The 21,166-nt window shown below is 36.2% G+C and overlaps 1 protein-coding gene across 1 annotated transcript in view; it reads right to left on the bottom strand.

Moving 5' to 3' along the window:
* The window catches only part of ryr2b (ryanodine receptor 2b (cardiac)), a 77,174-nt gene that overhangs the window by 32,465 nt on the left and 23,543 nt on the right, over positions 1-21,166 (bottom strand). Inside the window, exons 30-66 of the mRNA XM_028467936.1 lie at positions 20,818-20,978; positions 19,818-19,932; positions 19,460-19,620; positions 18,492-18,651; positions 18,322-18,408; positions 17,491-17,717; positions 16,573-16,786; positions 15,873-16,484; positions 15,601-15,801; positions 15,333-15,444; positions 15,111-15,251; positions 14,668-14,944; positions 14,439-14,553; positions 14,212-14,344; positions 13,517-13,620; positions 13,273-13,408; positions 12,600-12,786; positions 12,327-12,435; positions 11,556-11,676; positions 11,257-11,426; positions 10,797-11,017; positions 9,454-9,544; positions 9,204-9,344; positions 8,144-8,307; positions 7,900-7,978; positions 7,712-7,801; positions 6,425-6,562; positions 6,262-6,339; positions 6,057-6,132; positions 5,838-5,961; positions 5,396-5,511; positions 4,993-5,069; positions 3,268-3,389; positions 3,051-3,104; positions 2,371-2,427; positions 1,865-2,112; positions 487-568 (exon numbers count right to left, since the gene is read on the bottom strand). Coding sequence (XP_028323737.1) covers positions 487-568; positions 1,865-2,112; positions 2,371-2,427; positions 3,051-3,104; positions 3,268-3,389; positions 4,993-5,069; positions 5,396-5,511; positions 5,838-5,961; positions 6,057-6,132; positions 6,262-6,339; positions 6,425-6,562; positions 7,712-7,801; positions 7,900-7,978; positions 8,144-8,307; positions 9,204-9,344; positions 9,454-9,544; positions 10,797-11,017; positions 11,257-11,426; positions 11,556-11,676; positions 12,327-12,435; positions 12,600-12,786; positions 13,273-13,408; positions 13,517-13,620; positions 14,212-14,344; positions 14,439-14,553; positions 14,668-14,944; positions 15,111-15,251; positions 15,333-15,444; positions 15,601-15,801; positions 15,873-16,484; positions 16,573-16,786; positions 17,491-17,717; positions 18,322-18,408; positions 18,492-18,651; positions 19,460-19,620; positions 19,818-19,932; positions 20,818-20,978 — 5,501 coding nt within the window. The remainder of the gene's footprint in view (positions 1-486; positions 569-1,864; positions 2,113-2,370; positions 2,428-3,050; positions 3,105-3,267; positions 3,390-4,992; positions 5,070-5,395; positions 5,512-5,837; positions 5,962-6,056; positions 6,133-6,261; positions 6,340-6,424; positions 6,563-7,711; positions 7,802-7,899; positions 7,979-8,143; positions 8,308-9,203; positions 9,345-9,453; positions 9,545-10,796; positions 11,018-11,256; positions 11,427-11,555; positions 11,677-12,326; positions 12,436-12,599; positions 12,787-13,272; positions 13,409-13,516; positions 13,621-14,211; positions 14,345-14,438; positions 14,554-14,667; positions 14,945-15,110; positions 15,252-15,332; positions 15,445-15,600; positions 15,802-15,872; positions 16,485-16,572; positions 16,787-17,490; positions 17,718-18,321; positions 18,409-18,491; positions 18,652-19,459; positions 19,621-19,817; positions 19,933-20,817; positions 20,979-21,166) is intronic.

Raw genomic sequence — 21,166 nt, 5'->3', positions numbered from 1 at the left:
TGTAGTATTACATATTATGTGGTAAAATTTTGACGATGTCTTTCATTAGTGGTCTGACAATTTAGTAAATGTGGTTTAATACTAGGTTACAATAATTAAAAGAGTTGAAAAATAATCAATTTAAATATAATTAATTTAAAATGAAACCATCTGAGCCTACAATTGAATTAAAAAACTATTTAAAATCCTTTTAATTACAGTGGAAATGAACAGGATCACATGGAACACCACAAGGTTCTGTTCTTGGACCAGTGATGTTTTAATTTTGTGGTTAAGTAATTTACAAAGTATATTTAATTAGATTAACACCATTATGTATATATTATGGATAAAAAGACTAGCTGAGTCTTCAGTTATTACCATTTAGTAGCAAGAAAAATTGAATTTTATTATTTCACAACACAAATAAAATCCTTTACCTAAATCAAAAAAATTAATCTACCGCAAGTGACAATTTAGCAAAACAAACAGCAAGCAAAGTAATACCGTTCCATGTCGATGCTACTGCTGGTTCCAATAGTGTAGAGGCTGTTTAAGATCCTGTAGCAGAACACCTGGACGCTGCCAACTGGAAAGACAAAGTGATATTTCAAGCTGAAGTCACATTTTCTTTCTTTTCTTTTGCGAAACTGCCAATGACACAAACAAAAGCTGATTGCATTCAATCACAGGGATCACAGAGAGACAGATGAGCTGAATGCCAGCTAATTCAGATAATGAATGAGTCGTGGGACGTCAGGGTATTTGTGAGGGAGACAATATCCTCCTGCTGCTCTGTAGCCATGACTGAAGCAATAATGGAGAGCGAGTGGTGGAAAACGTGGAGGGTATGCAGGTGAAATGAGGACACGCACAGGAGATTTAGAGGTGAGGAAAAAGTAGCTGCTAAACGAACCCTGGCAACAAGTAAAATACAGGAATAACTGAAAATGCATCAAATAATTCAATGTTGACAAAGTAAGGCCAGTAAAATAGACTAAAATTAAACCTAATGATGCAAATTTGACTGTTTTATTATGTGAGAATACACTTTTGGAAGAATATTTAATAATTATTCAGTGCTTCTAAGTGTGTTTCCACTGTCAAGATTCTAGTGGCAGCAAAGCCTAAAATCAAAGCTCGGGCTTCTGGTCAGAGATATTGATGTTTGAATTGTTCAAACAATCTGCTGAGCCAAGACAGACTTTTGGAGAGACCCAAAGATCCATTTCAGTGTGTGAAACTGGAGTGGTAAATTATGGGGCGCCAATTGTAAAGTTGTGTATGCTAAAATAAACAGCAACTTTTTGCAACATTTAGCAACAAACCACATTTAAAAAAACATATGTAATTTGTTTATGTTATTTTTGACCAGATTTACAGCAAATAACATTTAGATTTAAATGTAACATTTAGATTTAACATTTAGATTAAGATTAAATATTTAACATTTAGATTTAGAATTCATATTAAACATTTAGATTTACATTTAACATTTAGATTTTACATTCAGATTTAGATTTAACATTTAGATTTAACATTTAGATTGAACAATTAGATTTAGATTTAACAATTAGATTAAGATTCAACATTTAGATTTAACATTTACGTAACTAAAAGAAAAAAAAAAAAAAGAAAAAAAAGAAATCACCACATCCGTTTATTCAACGTGGCTTGTTGCTAATTGTGGCCAAAAGTTGATATTTGGCACCATATAGTAAATTAGAATTTAACAAGTATCTAAGGATACTTATCCACATTTAAGGTGAATGAGATGAACAAAAACAAGAAAAATCGGTCTATTATTTATTAACATGTTTTTGTTCAGTTTTTCTAAGAAGAGCAAGAGGAGAACCTTTATTAAACAACAAGACAAAAGCCTTACCCAGGAGGTCAACTCCTTGGTTGAGTTTGGCAAGATGGGCAAACAAAGTAGTAAGGGTAGGGATGAGGATGCTTGTTGTGTAACTGAGAACTTTATTCACTCCTTTTGTCATCTGACTCCTGCACTGAGGCAAAGGCAACGCTGAGTCCGAAAACAATTCCACCGTCGTTTCCAAATCGACTGCAGCTGCCTCAAAAAACGAATGCAGAGATGTGTGTATCGACTCGTGGGCAGACTTCATCAGAGTCCTAAGATGAGAAGATTAAAATTAGCAATTTAATAGAATTCATTTCAGTTTTTATTTTTAATCTGGAAACCCCCCAAAACAGCCTTTAACTGTCAGAAAGTGATATCAGCTATGATTAGATAGCATCAGTGCATCACTGGCTCAATTACACAAGTCATCTCATCCTTAGACGTTGTGGCTAGACACTGATGGGACTGAAAGCGCTGCCAGAAGATTGATTCTGGCTGTGTGTGACAGGACAGCAGTGCCATCTAGCTACCTGGCATCCAGAGCCTGAGCAAGAACGTGAAGGCAGCTCACAACAGATGAGCTTTCACTTCCTGGAAAAAAAAAAAAAAAAAAAGCATGTGCACATTATAAACCAGATTTTAATCCTTAATACCTACCTACACTGTCTGTCGCTCCAATCAAACACAAGGAGTGGTGACATGGAACTCCCTGCCACGGTTTTAAGTGTTTTCAAAAATTATTATATAATTATATTAAATTGTGTGCTGAATCTTGATATGTAATTTGTGGCATAATATTATACCTGAAGATGAGTTTTATTTATTTATTTTGATCAATTATTAGTTTACTTCATTTTTTTGTATTACTATGTTGTGTGTATTTCATTCAATTAATGTTATGTATTATGTATGCTTTGGTTATTGTGTTTTATTTTGGTTATATTTTCTTTTCTGTGTGAATGTTATGTGTACATCTTATCTAATCTGTTTGCTGTACTTAGCAACTGTCATGCATAAATAGTCTATGATGTAGACCCCAGGAATAATAGCTACTGCTTTTGCACTATAGCTAATGGGGATTTAAGTAAAACAAAACAAATAAACACTCAATAGAGGTGCGGCTTAGATTAATTCTCTGAGTACAGTAAAGTAATAACAAAAAAAAATGTTATACTGCAAGTCAGTGACATGATTTGCAAGAAGATGTTACTTACCAAAAAGAGAGATCCTGTGTCGTACAAGAGCAGCGAGCTTACAAAAGAGGCTGAAAGTGAGCAGAAAAGGGGTGGGATGACATGAAACCCATTTAGACATAAGTGATGCTCAAAATAAACACAAGCTGCTACGTTAAGGAAAAGCAATTTGTAAGCGTGATTCTCAACAAGCTACGTTCTATGTATTGTGTTTGATGTAAAGGGTGCACATACCAAGCAGCCATCTCCTTTTCTTTTTTCGAGGCGTGACTCTTTTTGTCACCTGAGCAACGTGAAGTGGACAGAAAATACCGACGATGGCTTTTGACATACTCCTCCATTAGAGGAAGGATCACCTGTCAAATAGTGACAAACCCCAAACAATATTTAAGAATAAACGTTGACATTGTTTGCTTGCATCAACCGCTGCTATATAGTAGCAGAAAATCCTCCTGATCTTTGTTTCATGTTGCGTCATTACACAATGACGCAACCATGAATTGCTTCTGGTCATGCCTAGTTTTCTAGGGTCGCAATAAAGTGTCCCATAATCAAGGAATAAATTAGGAGCAGGAAAAAAAAAAAGGAGTGACATTTCAAAATGGGCTTTGAAGTGTGAGGCAGCACCTGCTGTTTGTTCAGCATACTTTTAATGATGGTGCCAACAAGGAGTGCTGTAAATAAAACACACACACATATATACAAATAGACGAGACAGACACAGTGTGAGTGTCTGAGTGGGAGGTGCAGAACGTAGCCGTGCAACTTAGAACTGTTCCGGTTTTGGCTGCCTGTCAAATAACAATAATTTGCCGCCTCGGATGTAGTGTCGGAGGAACATTTAATTGATTCTTTTGACACGCCCACATGGGTTGAATGAGTCACACTAACACAAAGCATTTTCAATTTAAGCAACTGGGTTCAAAGCCCTGACAATGGTGGCCAAAATAGTTCAAGCTTAATTATGTAGAATTTGTGAGACATGCTCCCCCCTCCCCTCCCTGTTTCAAACATGACTTACTTCCTGTTTCCCTTGTCATTCTTCCTTTTTTTGGCTTGTTTTGAGATGTAAGCTGTTGTGCCTTATGCTGCGATGGGGACTTTTCCTGCTGAAACGTCCACCATTGCACCCTGGGCAACCATGGCTCAGGTGTTAGATGGGTGGACTCGTGATCAAGAGGTCGGGGTTCAATACCTGTCTGTGTCAAAGTGTCCTTGGCAAGACACTAAACCCTAAGTTACATAGTGGGCGACTAGCGCCTTGCATGGCCACCTTATCCCATTGGTGTGAGAATATGAGTGTGAATGGGTGAATGAACTGATGTTGTAAAGCACTTTGAGACTACTGCAGTGTGGGGATAAAGCGCTACATAAGTCAAGTCCATTTACCTTCACTACCAATAGGACGTGAACGCATTTCAACTTTTTTCAAGCAAACAAAAGCAACACCAAAAACAGCTAATGGAGCACTTGATTTATAAAAAGATATCTGACTAAAGGTTAAATACAGAGTCAAATGAAGGTGCAGAGGTCCAGTGTCATCTCAGAACACTTTGAATTACAATATGCTCAAAGCTAATATTTTGATTTTTGACCAAACGGCGACAAAGAAATGTACATACTGCAGCTTTAAGGGAACGGGTTTGTAACCAGAGGATTCTCTTGAAAAAGACATTCTTAGTCTTAATGAGGCTCTCCTGCTTAAATAAATGTCCTTTTTTGGTGCAGAGTTTGCATGTTCTCCCTGTGTGTGCATGAGTTTTCTCTTGTTTGCTCTCATAATCCAAAATCAAATTTAAGGATGCTTATATGCATGTATGCACCTGCATCCATATGTTCATCTCTATATATGATTAAATAAACAAATTAACAGATGGACATAGAGATACTGTATATTAATAGCTTTATAAAGCCAGAGCTGGTTGGATCATACACAATATAAATAAGTTCAACGCAAACCTTGTTGAAAAAAAATATTGGATGCTGATCTTGAACTGCCTCTCCTCTAGACATCTGTTTTCTGGCTTGCATCAACTCTGGAAAAAAAAAAAAATAGTCCATTAATGTAGAACTGCCACCTTGCTACCAAAGATCAATTTAGAACTATATTATAATTATAATGGTATGCAAGCAATCAAAAAGCATAAGTGTTTCTATAATATCTACATTCGTATAGTGCCATGGGGCAGACATGCTGTTATTCATATGCAGAACTGGATTTTTTTCCTCCACTTTTAAAACCAGTATGACTCACTACTTTCACACCTGCACTGGAAATATATTTATACAACCCCAGTAAGTTAAATAATAAGTTGATTTTCAATTACTATTTTGGCTTTTGCAAAAGCCAGGGATACTATACCAAGCTTCAATATGTTTTCTTGTGCCTCCTCAGTGTGAGCCAGCAGGCGCTGAAGCAGAGTGTAACCAAAGCAGTTAGACGTAGCAGGAAAGTCCATTTCCACCGACTTACGATCCCTGCAATGTGAGAAAAATTCAAAAGGAATTCTAAATGGCTAAAACTTGAAACAAACACCAGCTTTGAATTTTAGTCACGATACAAGTTTACAACTCGATTCAAGCATTCTGAATAATTTGAGAATGTTTTTTTTTTTTTATAAAAAACAAAACAAAGTGAGGTTTATAAAATTAGTAATAGTAAGTGTGCTGCACCTGAAATAGAAAAGATTAAGTTAGAATTACTAGTGCATGCTAAGCTAAATTGAAAGCATAAAACCCCATTACTTTCTGTCCCATACATATTTTATCATCTTGCACTTTGCCAATTTCAAGCATGTACTCACCTCCAAACTGTGTAGCCATTAAGATGAAGGAACTTGAGGACATCCTGGGCTCGCTCTCTGAATTTTGACTTCTCCTTGGCGGTTAAGATATCATAGGGTACAAAGATGGAACGGTCGACTCCTTCTGTAAAAAAGACATGGCTAGAGGGCATCAAAACCTCATGTACAAAGAACATCAGAGCACAGAAATATAAAGAGTGTCAGACGTCATAGGTCTACCTTTAATCTCACGTTCACATTTCCTTTTTTTAGCCCAGACATTGTGATAGTTTTCAGCCAGCTGTTCAGCCATTGCCTGAGGACAATAGAATGAAATAGAAACTACATGTTAAAACCTCAAAAACTCTCCTTCACACAGTAGTAATCATCCACCATATTGTAATAAAGATTGAATTTGCATGAAGAATGCAGGGGCAAGGCTTACACACTGTTCCCATGATAAGATGAGGCTGCTCATGTCCAAAGGTTTGGGGCTAAAAGTAGATGCTCCTTCAAACGACAACTGGAATAGGAACAAAATGTTGACTTTAAAAAGAAAATGTTTTATTCGTGGAAACTAAGCTTTTGGTGATCGTAATGTCATTTACTTGTCCGGATTGGGAAACGCCGAATGTACATGCCTGCATGTACATTGCTTCCCCTTCTTTGGTCCTCTCTATGTTCCAACCAAAAGCCAACATGGTCTTCGTGGTTTCCTTCATGGCCGAACGGTACACTTCCTTCTCCTGGAAAACACCAGAAAATCTATGAACTTTAGTGTAAAGTGGATTTAATGTTGATAAAGTGCAAATACAAAAGCAGCCAGAATTGGTATCATTACTTTAAGTACTTAAAATAAGTGATTTATTCTGTTAGAGTGAAGTTATTTTTTTTTTTTAAATAATAAAATAAATATTATTATATTATGAAAGAAATGAAATTCAAGATTTATTTAGGATTAAAGAAATATCCTATAGGTTACACTGCATGCAATCACTTGATGACTCAAATTCTTGGCGTTTGATGAATATTGACTATTGAAAAAATCGTGATGCAAAACAAGATAAAGTACATCTATCGTGTAATTTTAGTGCAGTAGCCTAAAGTTATTTATTGTTTATTTGGATCGCTATTAGCTTCCACCATAGTGGTTGCTATACACTGTGAAAAAAAATTGTCAAATTTACGGTAAAATACCGGCAGCTGTGGTTGCCAGGAATGTACCATGAAAAAAATGGGGAATCTGTAAAAAATAAAACGGTATACTGGTTTTGTAACCCTAAATTTTTCAGTAGAGTACATATATTTTTTACTAAAATCATGGTAGAAAAAAACAAATATTGCAGTTTATTATACTGTAATTTGCTGTAAAAAAAAAAATGCAACTTTCCACAGCTTTTTACAGTTAGTTGCTGTTAAAACAACAGTTATAATATAATAATTTTTACAGTAATTTGTTGTTAATTTAACAGTAATTTGAAAGACACTATTATGGTAAATAACTGTAAAAATAACAGAAATATGGTAAACCTTAATAAAACCTTTGACAGTGGTTGCTAGTCTTCCTAGGGTCCCTAATTAAAAGCAACAAAATATTAACAATAAAAATATGAGAGCAAAAACAGAATAAAAAAACAATTATATACAATTACAAATACAATAATAAAACTGGTAATTAAGCAATACATGTCTCGATCTCACATGTGCAACAGGGTTTTTAGTGTTTTTTTTTTTTTTATATATAGATGCAAATTTGATGAGTTCCTCAGTTTTTTAGGCAGTTTATTCCATAGTTGAGGTGATCTAAATAAGAGACTTTTGTAGGAAATTAGTTCTCGGCCAATTAATGACCAAATAATGACTAGAAGTTGTAGAAACAGAACTTTTCAATCTACCTTTTCTGCCAGAGCCCTGTATGGTTTCAGTAGAGGATGAACTTTGGAGCTCTCACACAGCTGATCTCCATGAACCCAGCCATTGACAAACTGAATCAATGACAAAATAGAACAAAAGTTAAATAAAATCCAAGCCAGACTTAACAATTATTAGCAACTCTATTTCAATGGACTTAATGAAACATTACCTTGTTAAGTGACCATTTCTCGTGGGTATGCTCAGCATACTTGTTCACAATGAACTCCAGCCGCTCTGGCACACTGACGCTGATGGATAGATTAAAAAAATATATGATTACGAAACATCATCAGTTTTATTAAAAGATGTTTACATTTTGCCTCTCAGCCAGAAAGTCAGGGACTAGAATTTACTTTCCTTATAAAAGTTATGTTCCCTGAAAAAGGATGGATGGATGGATGGATGGATCTTACCTAGAGGTATCGACAGGTTGAGGGTCGAAGTGTCCATCCGTGTCTACAGAGGTTATTCTTTCCATCTGAGACAAAGAGTTTGGGGCCACATGATCAGGAGGCAAAGCCTTTGCCACAGCTCCCAGACACTGCACAGCCAGGGTGACCATCTGAAGACTAACAGACTGTGACACAAGGATTAAAATGAAAATCGGTGATAAAACATTCAGAATCAAGTTAATATAAAGTATTTGCAAACAAAACATGTCAAGAAACTGACCTGTCCTATTTTTTTTTAAAATAAAAAATAAGCCAAAGTCGACACAAAAGCTGGACCTGGTTAGTTTTTGGTTCTATCTGATAAACTATGTCTAGTTTGGTTGTTGTTGATCTGTTTCAAATAGTAAGTTTAGCCTGTGATCTTGTGGTGAAAGCTCTTCTCTGTGTTTCTAGCCACTCCTGTCTTGTTAGGCTCCCTTCTGTTTCCACACAGGTGTTTCTCATATCCCAATTACCTTCCATCACAATTTAAAGGAGCGTTTGAACAGTGTGGTTGTATTATAATGATTTGAATGTCTTCCCCTGCCCTGCTTTGTCTCTGTCCTGTAAATCATTAAGTTTAATTCTGTAGTTTCTTGGTTTTGTGCTTTATCATCTCTAATTTGTTGTTTTGTTGGTTTATGCTTTTCAATTAAATTAACATCATGTCTGCATCCTCCTCCTCTACATCTGGGTCCTTCATCACATGACAGATAGAACTGGTATTTTAAACCCTGAGTGGGTTAACTTGCTATTCAAGAGGCTTAAGATAATACTTTCAAAGTAAGATGCCCCAATACATTGAATACAAATGTGTGTATTGTTTATTTGGTAATAAGGAAGTGTTTCTACACATGTAACACAGTTCTCTTTACTAACGTAAATAGCAAATGATTAATTTCTATTCTCAAAAAAAGGCGACTAAATGATTGTAGAGTAAATCTGAATAATCTTAACACTTTATTAACAATCCATTGACACTTTATCAAAAATATCTAAATATTTTGAATTCTAGCAACATATCTGGATAAATAATGTTTACCTTCTTTGCAAGGGCATTAAACAGCCCCCAAAACAACTTCCTGGAAAGATGGAGTTCTTCCTCAAAGGCCAAGCTATGGCCAACCTGCCTGACAGCATGGGCGTAGTACTTCCACCTTTGCTCATAGTGACTGGTCAAGAGCTGAGGATAAAAGTATGGCCAATAAACAAAGTTACTCAGTTCCATTTTGTGGGCGAGTATAAATCATTTTCCATTGCAGGAAATTCGGATGTTTTTTTCTTTTTTTTACTTTGAGAGGCATTTTGCTGTGGTCGGTGAGAAGAGGAACATCAAAGACAAGTTGTCGGAGAAGAGGCTGCATCATGGTTGGCTGCAGTTTACTGAGGACGCAGAGTAAACCCGGTTAGTCATATGAGCAGAAACTCTTCACAAACACACACATGCACATGGACACACATACCCACACAATGAGTAATTCCTTATTTCTGCTAATCACATTAGAATGATGAATAAAACTCTCTGGGCAACATGTTAATTTGTTGAAGATGATAATTCAATTTGGTAAATTATATCAGGATTTGGCAGAGACACCCTGCCTAGTGATTCATTACAAAAATGAGAATGAATAAATAAATAAATGTCCTGATGTTAAAAAAAAAAGTGTTGCATTAAGTAGATAGTTTCAAAAGAAAAAGAAAAATACCACAAAGACATTTTTCAGGTAAGATAGGTTTTAGTTTCATTTAGTTTAATGTTCAGGCAAAAAACTGATAAGAAAATTATATGTTTGATGTAATTTATGGATGCTGTTGCAAAGAAAAGCAGACATGTCTTTGTGATATAGATGTGTTACGTAATATTGGCTTTGTGATAGTAATTGCATAGCGTTTTTTCTTTGAAATATATATATATATATATATATATATATATATATATATATATATATATATATATATATATATATATATACAGCATTTAGATTGTTTAAACAACCTAGACAAGTGACCTTTACATGGATAGAGAATATTTTACAGCCCTTCACCACAATCTGTGACCTTTAACGGTGCAAAAACTGTACCTTTACCTTTTTTTAATTAACATAAGAAAGCTGTTCTTTTATCTTTTTTATTTCACAGCCTGACATTGAAACAACGCCGGTTTTTCCATCAATATGGAAAATCCGCTATGTGCTGTTGTTTGAGACAACTTTTTTAAAAATAAGTATGACAATTTTTCCATTACTGAAGTGGAGTTGTTTCTTTTTTTTTTTTCCACAGAGAGCTGGTATGTGGAATATATCCAGTAGAACATCATAAGCACGGTGAACATTTTAATTCCATGGAGATTTATACAATGTGATAAAAAAAATTAGGTTGGTGGGGAGGGGGTAAATGTACTGTATATATCAAAATTAGTAAAGAGGTGTTATACAATATCGCCATATCTGATATTGACAAAAAAGCTAATATCAAACATCTCTAATGAAAATTAATGGAATACTAAGAATTACACAAACATTAAAGTGAAAACAGTGTGCACAATATTTGTGATCGCAACATGCAGAAAGAAAAAGATGCATGTTTTAAAATTCACAACTGATTTAGGACAGAATCAAGCTATCACAGAGCCTACCTGCAAAACGCCAATAAACAATCTTCAGTAGTGTCTCTTTGAGCTTTGGTCAAGCTAAGAGCCCTTGATAGGCGGTACACTGCCTGAATGACAGAATCAATCAGCATTGTATGATCCTCTAAACTATGGAAGAGAGATGAGCATTTGGTGAGCAGAGGAAGGACGGCTGAACACAAGTATCTGTTCAGAGCCAGGGCCATGTCACTGGATCCTAAGTCAGTCTGCAATGGAACGAAACATAACAGTTAAAAGCTTGTCAACTCTGTGATAACCATGAAAATAACAGGAAACAATAAGATTTGTATTGGTATTTCAACCTCAAAAACAGATTGCTTCCTCTTCCCCAATGGGAACTCTGAAAAGCTTTAATCACTTTCTCAGTCACCTGTCAATCTAACAATCTCATGCTGAATCTCTCAAGAGGTGAACAGGGTATCAAAATGAAACTTTCTCTACTCACAGTGTCAAGAGAGACAGCTGCCTGAATGTCAGGTAGAAATCCAACTTCTAGAAGGTGAAGAAGAAAACTCAGGCTTTCAACACCATACACACGATCCAGGAAGAGAACCATAGCTGCCTTGTGGTCCGGGCAGAACATTGTAGATAAGTCTGACTCAACCAATGAACCATCTAGAAGAAGTTTAAAAAAATATCAGGGTATGAGGTCAATTTGTTGTTTTTTTACTGTGCTTTGTGCAAAAATTCTGTGCAACACAATAAGTACAGTAAGAGTGAAAATCAAGTGTATGTAGTTGTGACCTTGGGAGACTGAAGGGATTTGAAAGGAGATGCTGATGACTCCTTCTAGATCTTGTATGGGAATCAGTGATCTCAGTATGGATCTGACTCGGATGGCTTCTCCTTTGCCTCCTTCAATCAACTACAAAAAAAGAGAACGGCGACATACCATAGGCAAAGTTTTAGATTCTTGCCGGGGGGGGCCAAAATTAAAAAAAATAAATATATAGACCATCTCGAGATATGCGTCAACCACAATCTGTGTAGCATATAATAATACAAAAATTATTAGTAACATAATTGTTAATGTTGACAACAGAAATGTGCTTTGACCAGGTGTTTAATGTTGTAAATTCATGATAAAAGCATGAATTGCTGGGCGCAGTGCGCTTGACCATTTACATTGTGAAGAAGAATTGCGCAACAGATGAAGAACCAACCTAAAGTCTCAAATGTTTGGCACCATTTCACTGAAAACTCAAAAACACCTGAGGTAGAACTAACATCTGTGACATGAAACTAACAGAAATATGTTAGAATCAAAGCACCTGGGGTGGGGGGGGGGGAGGGGTCTGTCACTCTGCATATGTGACAGACCATTTAGTAAGTAAGTAAGTAATGTTTATTTACATCTGGTGAGCATGATAATAGTTATTTGGCAAATGGCCAAATGAATATGGTACATAAAAAGATCAATGGCATTGTTGGTCTATTATTAGGTCGGTGTCATTATTTTGTTGATTGGTGGATATTGATGTAAAAGGGCAAATGAAAGCTGTAGAAAACACTCACATGCATCTCTGGAGCACAGCGACCCAGCAAGTCAATAAGGGCTGAATAGAAGGTCATGATGGCATGTCCCATATGAATGAGGTCATTATCATTGTCCTGAATCGAGTCTCTGTTAAAGGGAGTGAGCATTACTGTCACAAGCATGGTCCAAGTAAAGGCATCAATAATGCAAACATTGCTTGTCCTTTAATCAATCAGCAAAACCATTTAAGAAATTGAACGAAACACTCTCCTATGGTCAAATAAAAGATCTCCTTCTTTGATTATACTGACAGTGATCTGTTGGACCTGTTAGTCGAGCAAGGGCCATCCATTGAGGGGTCTTGAGAGATTTTGATTGCCTCCTCCATGGCTGCCAACAAACCATTCCCCCTGTCGCCTTGCAGTGCTGGGCCAAAACACTCTGGCCGGCGAATCAATAGCCTCAACACCACGTAAGCATTCTCCTCTACGCTTTCACCTGTGGTCAAGAACATTCATGTGATAAATCAACAAAATGTGTGTCGGACAGTAGGACAGAGGTCAAGAAAAAGCCCAATATTACATTTTGGACGAAAGGTAATTTTGGTAAAGTTTTGCCATCAAAGTGGATTGAGTGTTTTAATTACCTAAATAAAACTTTGTAGACCAGAGATTTAACTAAAAATGTCTTGAGGTACAAGGCATTGGAAGCCAATTGCTCGTGGCTTTACTGTCAACGAGCTCAAGGGCAATTTGAACAGATGACTTTTGAGCGCTGTTACAGACTACAGAAAATCAATAGCTGAGTAAATTGCTTCTGATGGTGTAGTGGCGAGGCAGTCCTATATTTTGTTACACAGTTGCTTTTATCCTATCACATATTTTTGCTCAACCCAGTAATGCATGGTGTATAAGAAATGCAGCCGGCTACATACTGTATTCCTAAATGAAAAGCATACTTGGCGTATAAATGAAATAAATGTACCATTGCAGAAGACAGCAAAACGTAAGAAATCCAGGTAACGTTCACCCTCCACTGGGTTCCACCCAATATCAGTATAGCCTCTGGCCACCAGCAATGGACAGCTCTGAAGACCACAGGCACCAAGATACTGAACCACCTGAATGAAGAATCATCAAAAATGAAATTACAGCAACTACAATGCAATTACTAACTACAATGACTACCACTATAAATGCACTTGCACCAATCAATAAAAGACACAAACCTTCTCCAGGTTGGGTTCTTTCAGGGCAAGGGCTAGTTCGTTATTATCCATCACAGACGCTGCTGCCACGTCTAACGGCGTAGCCCCACGCATGGATGGAGAAGCTGAAGAGGAACATCATTTAATGGGTCATTGTTCTTGTTGACACATATTAATGTCCTTAAACTGTATTAACAAAAAATTAAGTGTTATGAGGCATGAAGCAAAGCAGTCTTATTGTTGCATAAAACTTATCGTCTTTTTTGTCCACAGCTTTTTTCAAATGACAATAACGAGACTATCACAAATTACAATGATTTTTTGTAAACTAACAAAAACAAACTACAATATTAAGGTGGGATAAAATCCAATTGAAAAGTATCAAATTAAAACTACTTTTGTTGCATGGAAGGCGCTAACTGATCCAAAAGGAAGTAAGCTGAGTATGTTTGCGTACGTGCATTTACAAACATTAATGCTATTCCATATTTAAGTTGAAAAATGGAAATTGAATATTTAAAAAAAAAAAAAAATGCAACAAACTGTAACAGATTTAGTCACCTAAAATCTTAGTATCATTTAGCTGACTAAAAATAGCCATGATGGCTAAATTTTGACTGAGACTAAGTGGAATTTTCTTCAAAAGACTTTGTCTAAAAACTAACTCAAAATTTGCTCTCAAAATTAACCCTGGAGCAAAGTGTCATAAGTGTTACCAAGTCCGACGCTGCTGTTTTCCAACAGGTAGCTGAGATGGTCAAACAAAGCGCCCTGGTTGTGAGGACTGATCCGACAAAAGTAACACAGGAATCGACAGCAGCTTGCCACCATCTTAGGAAATGTGATCTCCTTAACAGGTGAAAAAAAAAACACAAAAGTGTTGAAATGGTCACAAAAAAAAAGACGACAATTATTTGACTTCCGCCAACAAAAAAGTCCACACCTTTGTTTCCTTTTCTCCCAGAACGTTGACCATCATCTCCATTACAGTTTCATGCATACCCAGTATCCTCATTAGATTTGGGTGCTGGTAGAAAACTTTGTTATTCATTATATCACTATGCATAGGGAAAAAACATAGAGAGAGATAATATCATGTAGTTTGGATATTGGACACAACCAAAGAAGTCAAAAGCAGTCAAAGTTAACAAATGGTTAAAGGTTTCCCATACCCGAGTCTACTGATCATAAGCCTCTCTTCTTCTTTCCCCATACGGACGCTGAGGAGAGAGCGAATTTGTCCGAGGGAAGACAAAAGGGCCATGGTGTCCTCCACAGAACTTTGGCTGATAGTGTACGCTTTTCTGAGAGCTCGTCCCATTTGTCCCCCTAGGCCATGATACTGTCGGTGCAGCAAAGAGAAAATGGAGCCCACAAGCTCAGGGTTCTCCATCTCAGTCTCCTGAGCCCAGCGTACCATCGTTTCAGATATCAGCTTTTGAAGAGACCCTGGAGAAAGAACCGCAGGGGAGAAATAAAGAAAATAGACTGAGCCTGGACAGTTGGGCATTTGTTTGAAAAACTAAAGTTGTGTAACAATTTTTAATTGATAAACACAAGATGAAAACATGTTTTAATATATTCCACCCATAGAAGTGCATCTAAAGCCACTCACTGGGACATTGTGATTCACTCCGCTTCATTTCTGCTGGTATCCTATTGAACCCAATCATTTTTGCAACGAGACTGAGAAGTCGATCTTTCATGGACAACTCGATATCCTCTCCATCCTCAGAGTCTCTGTTGGAATCAGTGCCTGCAAAAGGAATTATCAGAGCTTGCGTAATTGACTGAATTTTTGTTTAAAGAAAAGTGAATAAATTAATCTTGTTCCTACCACAGTTTGCTTTAAGGAGTTGATGAAAGTCCTGCAGGAGTCGCTGAATTTCTTCTGGACATGGACATTCACAGTGTTGCTGATCTTCGTTGAAGCTCAACAACATATTAATCTTAAAGTAGAATATTTTGACCCCCCCAAAAAAAGCATAAAATACAGAACAGATGTTATTTTGTATTTGTTTCATTGACCTGAAGAAAAAAATATTCATTGGTATTAAAATACTATATTCCATTGATGTTGAAAGTAATGTTTTGGTCTATTTAACCTGTTCCTGTGGAGGCAAGCGAAACTCCTTGGTCTTTCGAGCTGTGAGAGCAGCCGACATGTTGAGGGCCTCCATTACTTGGTTGTAGCGAAAGCGCTGGTTCTCTTGTACTTGACCCACAAAGTTATCAGAAAAACTGATCACACCTTCTACCCTGTGGCGCACCTGGCAGTCACACAGGTAGGACAGCAGCTGACAGAGCTAGAGGCAAAGAACGTTCAAATTGAAAAAGTAAAATCAAAATACATCTAAAGGTTGTCTGCATCACTCACTTCCAGTTTGACAGCTTCTGGAAGTGTCATTTGAAGAAGTCCTTGTTCGTCATTGTCATCTTTTTCACTTTCTTCATCATCTTCTTGTTCATCACACTCTTCTTCCTCTTCATCTTCCTCTTTGAGGTTTTGAGGATTTGAATTAAAGACACCTGGATCCAACAGTCTGAGGACTTTTCTGATTTCTTCATCACCCAAGACTCCCATAACTAACAGGCTGTAGAAAAGCTTCAATAGAGGAACAAGCAAAAGCTGGATGTCGCCTCCTGCAGGATCCCTTACATTACGGCTCACATCATAAACTCCGGCAGTCAGCATTTTGACAGTCAGATCCTTCAAGATGTCTAGAGGGATTTCTGGGCACTCTGTGAGGAAAATCTCAAATACAGCACCTTCTTCCGTTCCATCACTCCTGACAAAACACGGAGATGAATAATGCATCTTTGGTTTAAGAGATGAGCTCTGGCTAAACCTGGGAATTCCAGTTGGAAGTAGATCATGATTATCTCCATGAACAGAACTGGAATACATATCTCTAACTTGCTCAGTCATAGGAACGACGTACTCGTGACTCATCATCAAACATGTGGTGGTGTGGGTGCTGAGATAAACCTAGGAAATCAAATTAAGCAAAAATGAATTCAATTCAAACCTTACAGGGATACATGTACATGAACTCTATAGAAGATAGCTTGCAAACCTGATTGAGCAGCTGATAGAACGCAAAGCGCAGACAGCTGGGAAGGTTGGGATTTTGAATTGCAAAGAAAAGCTGAGACTGGTCCACATAACTGCAAATGGCATGACAAACTCTGGTGTTCCCAAGAGTGCACAGCGCCGTGTACAGGAGAAGGGTGTGGTAATGGAAGTTCAGTAGGTTGACATGTTCTGACAGCTCCAAAATGTCAACAGATCTATGAAATAAAGCAAAATGCTAAAAATCTACAGAGGAAATAGGATTTATGTCAAATCAAGCTTAATGAACATCTTGACATTAAATAGAGCAAGACCCTAATAACATTTGGCTAGACCCCCCCAGTGGTCAAAAGTTTTCATTACAGTTTTCCCAAATTCATTCCAAAAAAGGTTTTCTACTGCTTTGATTCTAAAATATAACTGCTCGTTTCATGCCACAGATTTTCGGAATGTGTAGTATACGTTTCAGTGAAATGGTCCCAAACCTATGAGACTTTAGGTTGGTTCTTTTTCTGTTGCGCAATTCTTCCTCACATTGTAAATGGTGAAGCGACATGTATGGAATTGCAGCAAAAATGAAGCAGAAAGCGGCCGCCGGCCTGATTTTATCATGAATTTACAACATTAGATGACGTGTTGATTGTGGCTGGCGCGAATCTCGATAGAGTCTATATATTTAATTCAATATATTATTTTTGCCCCCGCTGGCAAGAATCTCAAACTCCACCCATACTAGGCTATTGATTGCAGTGCTTAGAATTGAAATATTCAACATAGGTGCTGACTCAGTCACCTATAACAGTTTTACTGCAGGGAAAAAGGCACCGAATGTTGAAACTAAAGGTGCTAGAAACGTAAAGTTTCATTCAGCCAAAAAAAAAGCTAATAAAGACACTAAGTATGTATCATTTTTGTGATCAACCTGTTTTCATCTGGAATCTGCAGGGTCATAACTTGCAGGGGATCACAGCATTGGATCCTCCAGCCATGATAGTCATCAGGATGATCCGCCAACACCTTTAATGCAGAGTCCGGTACCCTGTTCCAGGAAAAAGGACTGAGGTGCTGGACTTGGAGCCTTGGAGGACACTGAGGACTGGCATTCATTCTTTGGCTACGAAGTAAACCTGATGACAACGGCATCACATTCTGCGATGAGACAACCAACAGAGATTAAGGGAGTTGCTGCTTTAAATAAACCAGTTTCAAACGCTTTTTTGTTCGTAATCATAGGAAAAAAGGGCAATAACTTCACTTCTGACACCAAAAATATATAACATGTATATAATGATATAAAATACTTGCTCAATAAACATGACAAAATGGATACACATTACAAATTGAAATATTGCCACACTAGATTTAGTGTTTAAAATGTAATTGATGAAATGTGTGTAGTAACTATATATGTATGTATGTGTGTATGTATATGTATATATGTTTGATGTGCATGGATAAACTGTATATATAAAATTTTGTGTAGATTATATATAAATTGTGTATTTAATATTAGTTTCCTAATAATTTTTTTGTGATATTATCTAGAGAGCCAACCCCTACTTACACTCTTTTGGCTGATTTGGCTAATTCAAATTCTAATTACAATTATTTCCAATATGATCAGAGAATACAAATGAACGGTCTAACATAGTCACTAATCTTTCCAACTATTTGTCATCATTATCGTTTGAATAAGTCCACATTAAAACTAATATTTTTATGCTCACGAGCATTGAATACAGCGCTATCGTACCTTGATGCGTCCGAGTTCAAACTGAAACATGTTGCTGGAGGTTGGTTGGACAAAAACAGCAGGAAATAGCTTTGTGCTTGCCCCCACCTATAGGTGGTACAGATGGGACTCACTTACAGTTCTAGAGACACAAAAAAATGTCTATATTTGGCCAGTTTGTTGTGACCTACTTCATAAAAGGTGTTCATCTCGACTCCATTGGAGGTGAAGGTGAGCAGCCCCGTTGTCGAGTCAATTAAGCAGCCGATTTCCAGCCCTGCACTTCTTCGACTCTGAGACAGGCCTGTTGCCTCCCCAGCACAGATCATGTAGCAGTTACATCGCCTCACACTGTCATCAAAAAGATATTGTTAATAGTTATTTATGGTGCCCTGGACAATGTTTAAAACAAGGTAGGGGTCCATTATAAATGTAATCATGTAATTGACAATGATGGCATAAATATAATCATTGTAATTATAATTGAAAAAATGATGTTGCTGTTGTAATCATAATGAAATTGTAATTAAGTTTAGGTAATTGACTTTGTAATTGTAATTGCCAAGAAGATTCTATGAAAAATTGTCAATTATAATTTAACGCAAAACTGGGGAACCATGTTCTATGTACAGTTCTACACATACAGTATGTAGTTAACAATTGTTAAAATGTTTCATAAAGGTTTTCCACATTTTACCATTTATTAAAAAAAAAAAAGAAATGAGGGGTATATTGACACAAAAAAGACTCATGCGCCCAAACCAAAAATATAAAAATGTATTATTTTATTGATTAGGAAGCCTAACAAGGTAACCAATAGATAGGAAAGAAATGAGATGATATATATTTGTTTTTAGTGTATTTTACAGCTGATTTAGCACCCGTTATCATAAGAGATGCTAACAGAAAGCTAACAAAAAAGGATGGTTTGGTTATTTATTTCAGGCTCAGTAACTGATTAATTGAAACTCAGTAATTGAGAATGTAATTGTAATTTACTTTCTGAAGATAAAAAATTGTAATTGAATTGTAATTGGAAAAAATGCTGGTCACTGTAATGGTAATTGAACATGGATAATTGCAACTGAAAAATTTAATTGACCCCAACCCTGGTTTAAATCTAACAAACTTATAATATAGGTTTTTTTAATGCACAGACCTTTCTTGAACTTTTCCACTTTCGTCTCCCAGGGTGACGGTCACAGTTTGGACTCTGTCAGGGTCGAATACCAGGTCACTCTGATGAAAGTCAGGGGTCACCCAGCCAACCCACACCTTGAATGGCTCCTGGCCTGGAAGAACTCTCACGGAATAATAATACTGAAACAGAAAAGTCATTAACTTTTAACATTTAACATTTGCACCCACGGTTAGAGAAGCTGTTAATTAAAACTATCAGCGAAGGCACTTTTGCAGGCTGCGTGTTTTAATCATTGCAGCCCACGATAGCTTGTGTAAAGATTTTGTCAATTAGGTTTAGGCAAGATATATACTGTAATCATTCTTTTATGTCTTACCCTAGAATGCTGTATAAGTTGATCATAGTTATCGGCGTCAATTACAACGTCTTCCAGAAGTCGTGCAGAGGAGATGCTGCTGTCTAGGCCAGGCTTGGTTTTCTTCAGCATAAACCTTCAAGGGCATAAACACACGGAGTCCAGGAAATTATACAGGTGTGTAACGCTTTATTACATTTTTTTTAAATTTCTTTTCAATTTACGAATTATATAGAAATGAAAAATTATCTTCATTGATCAATTCCAACAAATATTTTCATCTTATGGGCTGCTGAATGTAAAGTTATGCAGGCTGAAACAAACAGCAACCTTTTGCTACATTTAGCAACAAACCACGTTTAAAAAACATACGTGAATGTTACTTTTGAGCAGAATTTAGAGCAATATTTATGAAATTTAATGAATTTTTTTCTCTCTTTTTTTTCTCTTTTTTTCTTCTTTTAAAAATATAATTTCAATGTTAAATCTAAATCTAAATGTTGAATCTAAATGTTAAATTTAAATCTAAATGTTAAATCTAAATTAAATGTTAAATCTAAATTTAAATGTTAAATCTAAATTTAAATGTTAAATCTAAATTTAAATGTTAAATCTAAATCTGAATGTTAAATCTAAATTTAAATGTTAAATCTTAATTTAAATGTTAAATCTTAATTTAAATGTTCAATCTAAATCTAAATGTTAAATCTAAATGTTGCAGGTGAAACTAAATAATTAGCTAATATGCAAATTCACCATTTAGATTTAGCATTAAACATTTAGATTCAAATTTAGATTTAACATTTATATTTTAATGTAACATTTAGATTTCGATTTAATATTTAACATTTACATTTAGATTTAACATTGACATATTTTTTTTTACAATATCACAAATTTCACAAATATTACTGTAAATGTGGTCAAAAGTAATATTTTCAAAAAATCGCATAAGTTGTGGCTAAATGTTGCTGTTTATTTTAGCAGGCGCAGCTTTGCAATGGGTGCCCCATAATCTTACCTATGTTTCAGTTTGGATGTTTTGTCTTGGTTATGGTCCTTGTGGCTGTGGTTGAGCTCATCTCTCGAGCCTGCAAAGCTGTGGGCTGATTTCATCAGTACTTCAAAGTCAGAGTCCACCACCTCCTGCTGTCTTTTTCCTGATGACACAATGAACATGAACTACTCTCTCATCCCTGGGGAGGGTAACTGGAAAACTCATCAGGCTTATTATAGTAAAATCTTATAAAATTAGAACATGAATCACCTTGTTGATTATTAAAAAAAAAAAGCAAAGGTGTAAAGAGTACTGATAAATCCTACTCAAGTAAAAGTACTCTTAATTGACTGAAATTGTATTCAAGTATAAG

This window comes from Gouania willdenowi, chromosome 15 (assembly GCF_900634775.1).
Source record: "Gouania willdenowi chromosome 15, fGouWil2.1, whole genome shotgun sequence".
NCBI lineage: Eukaryota > Metazoa > Chordata > Actinopteri > Blenniiformes > Gobiesocidae > Gouania > Gouania willdenowi.
This window is presented reverse-complemented; position numbering and strand designations above follow the sequence as displayed.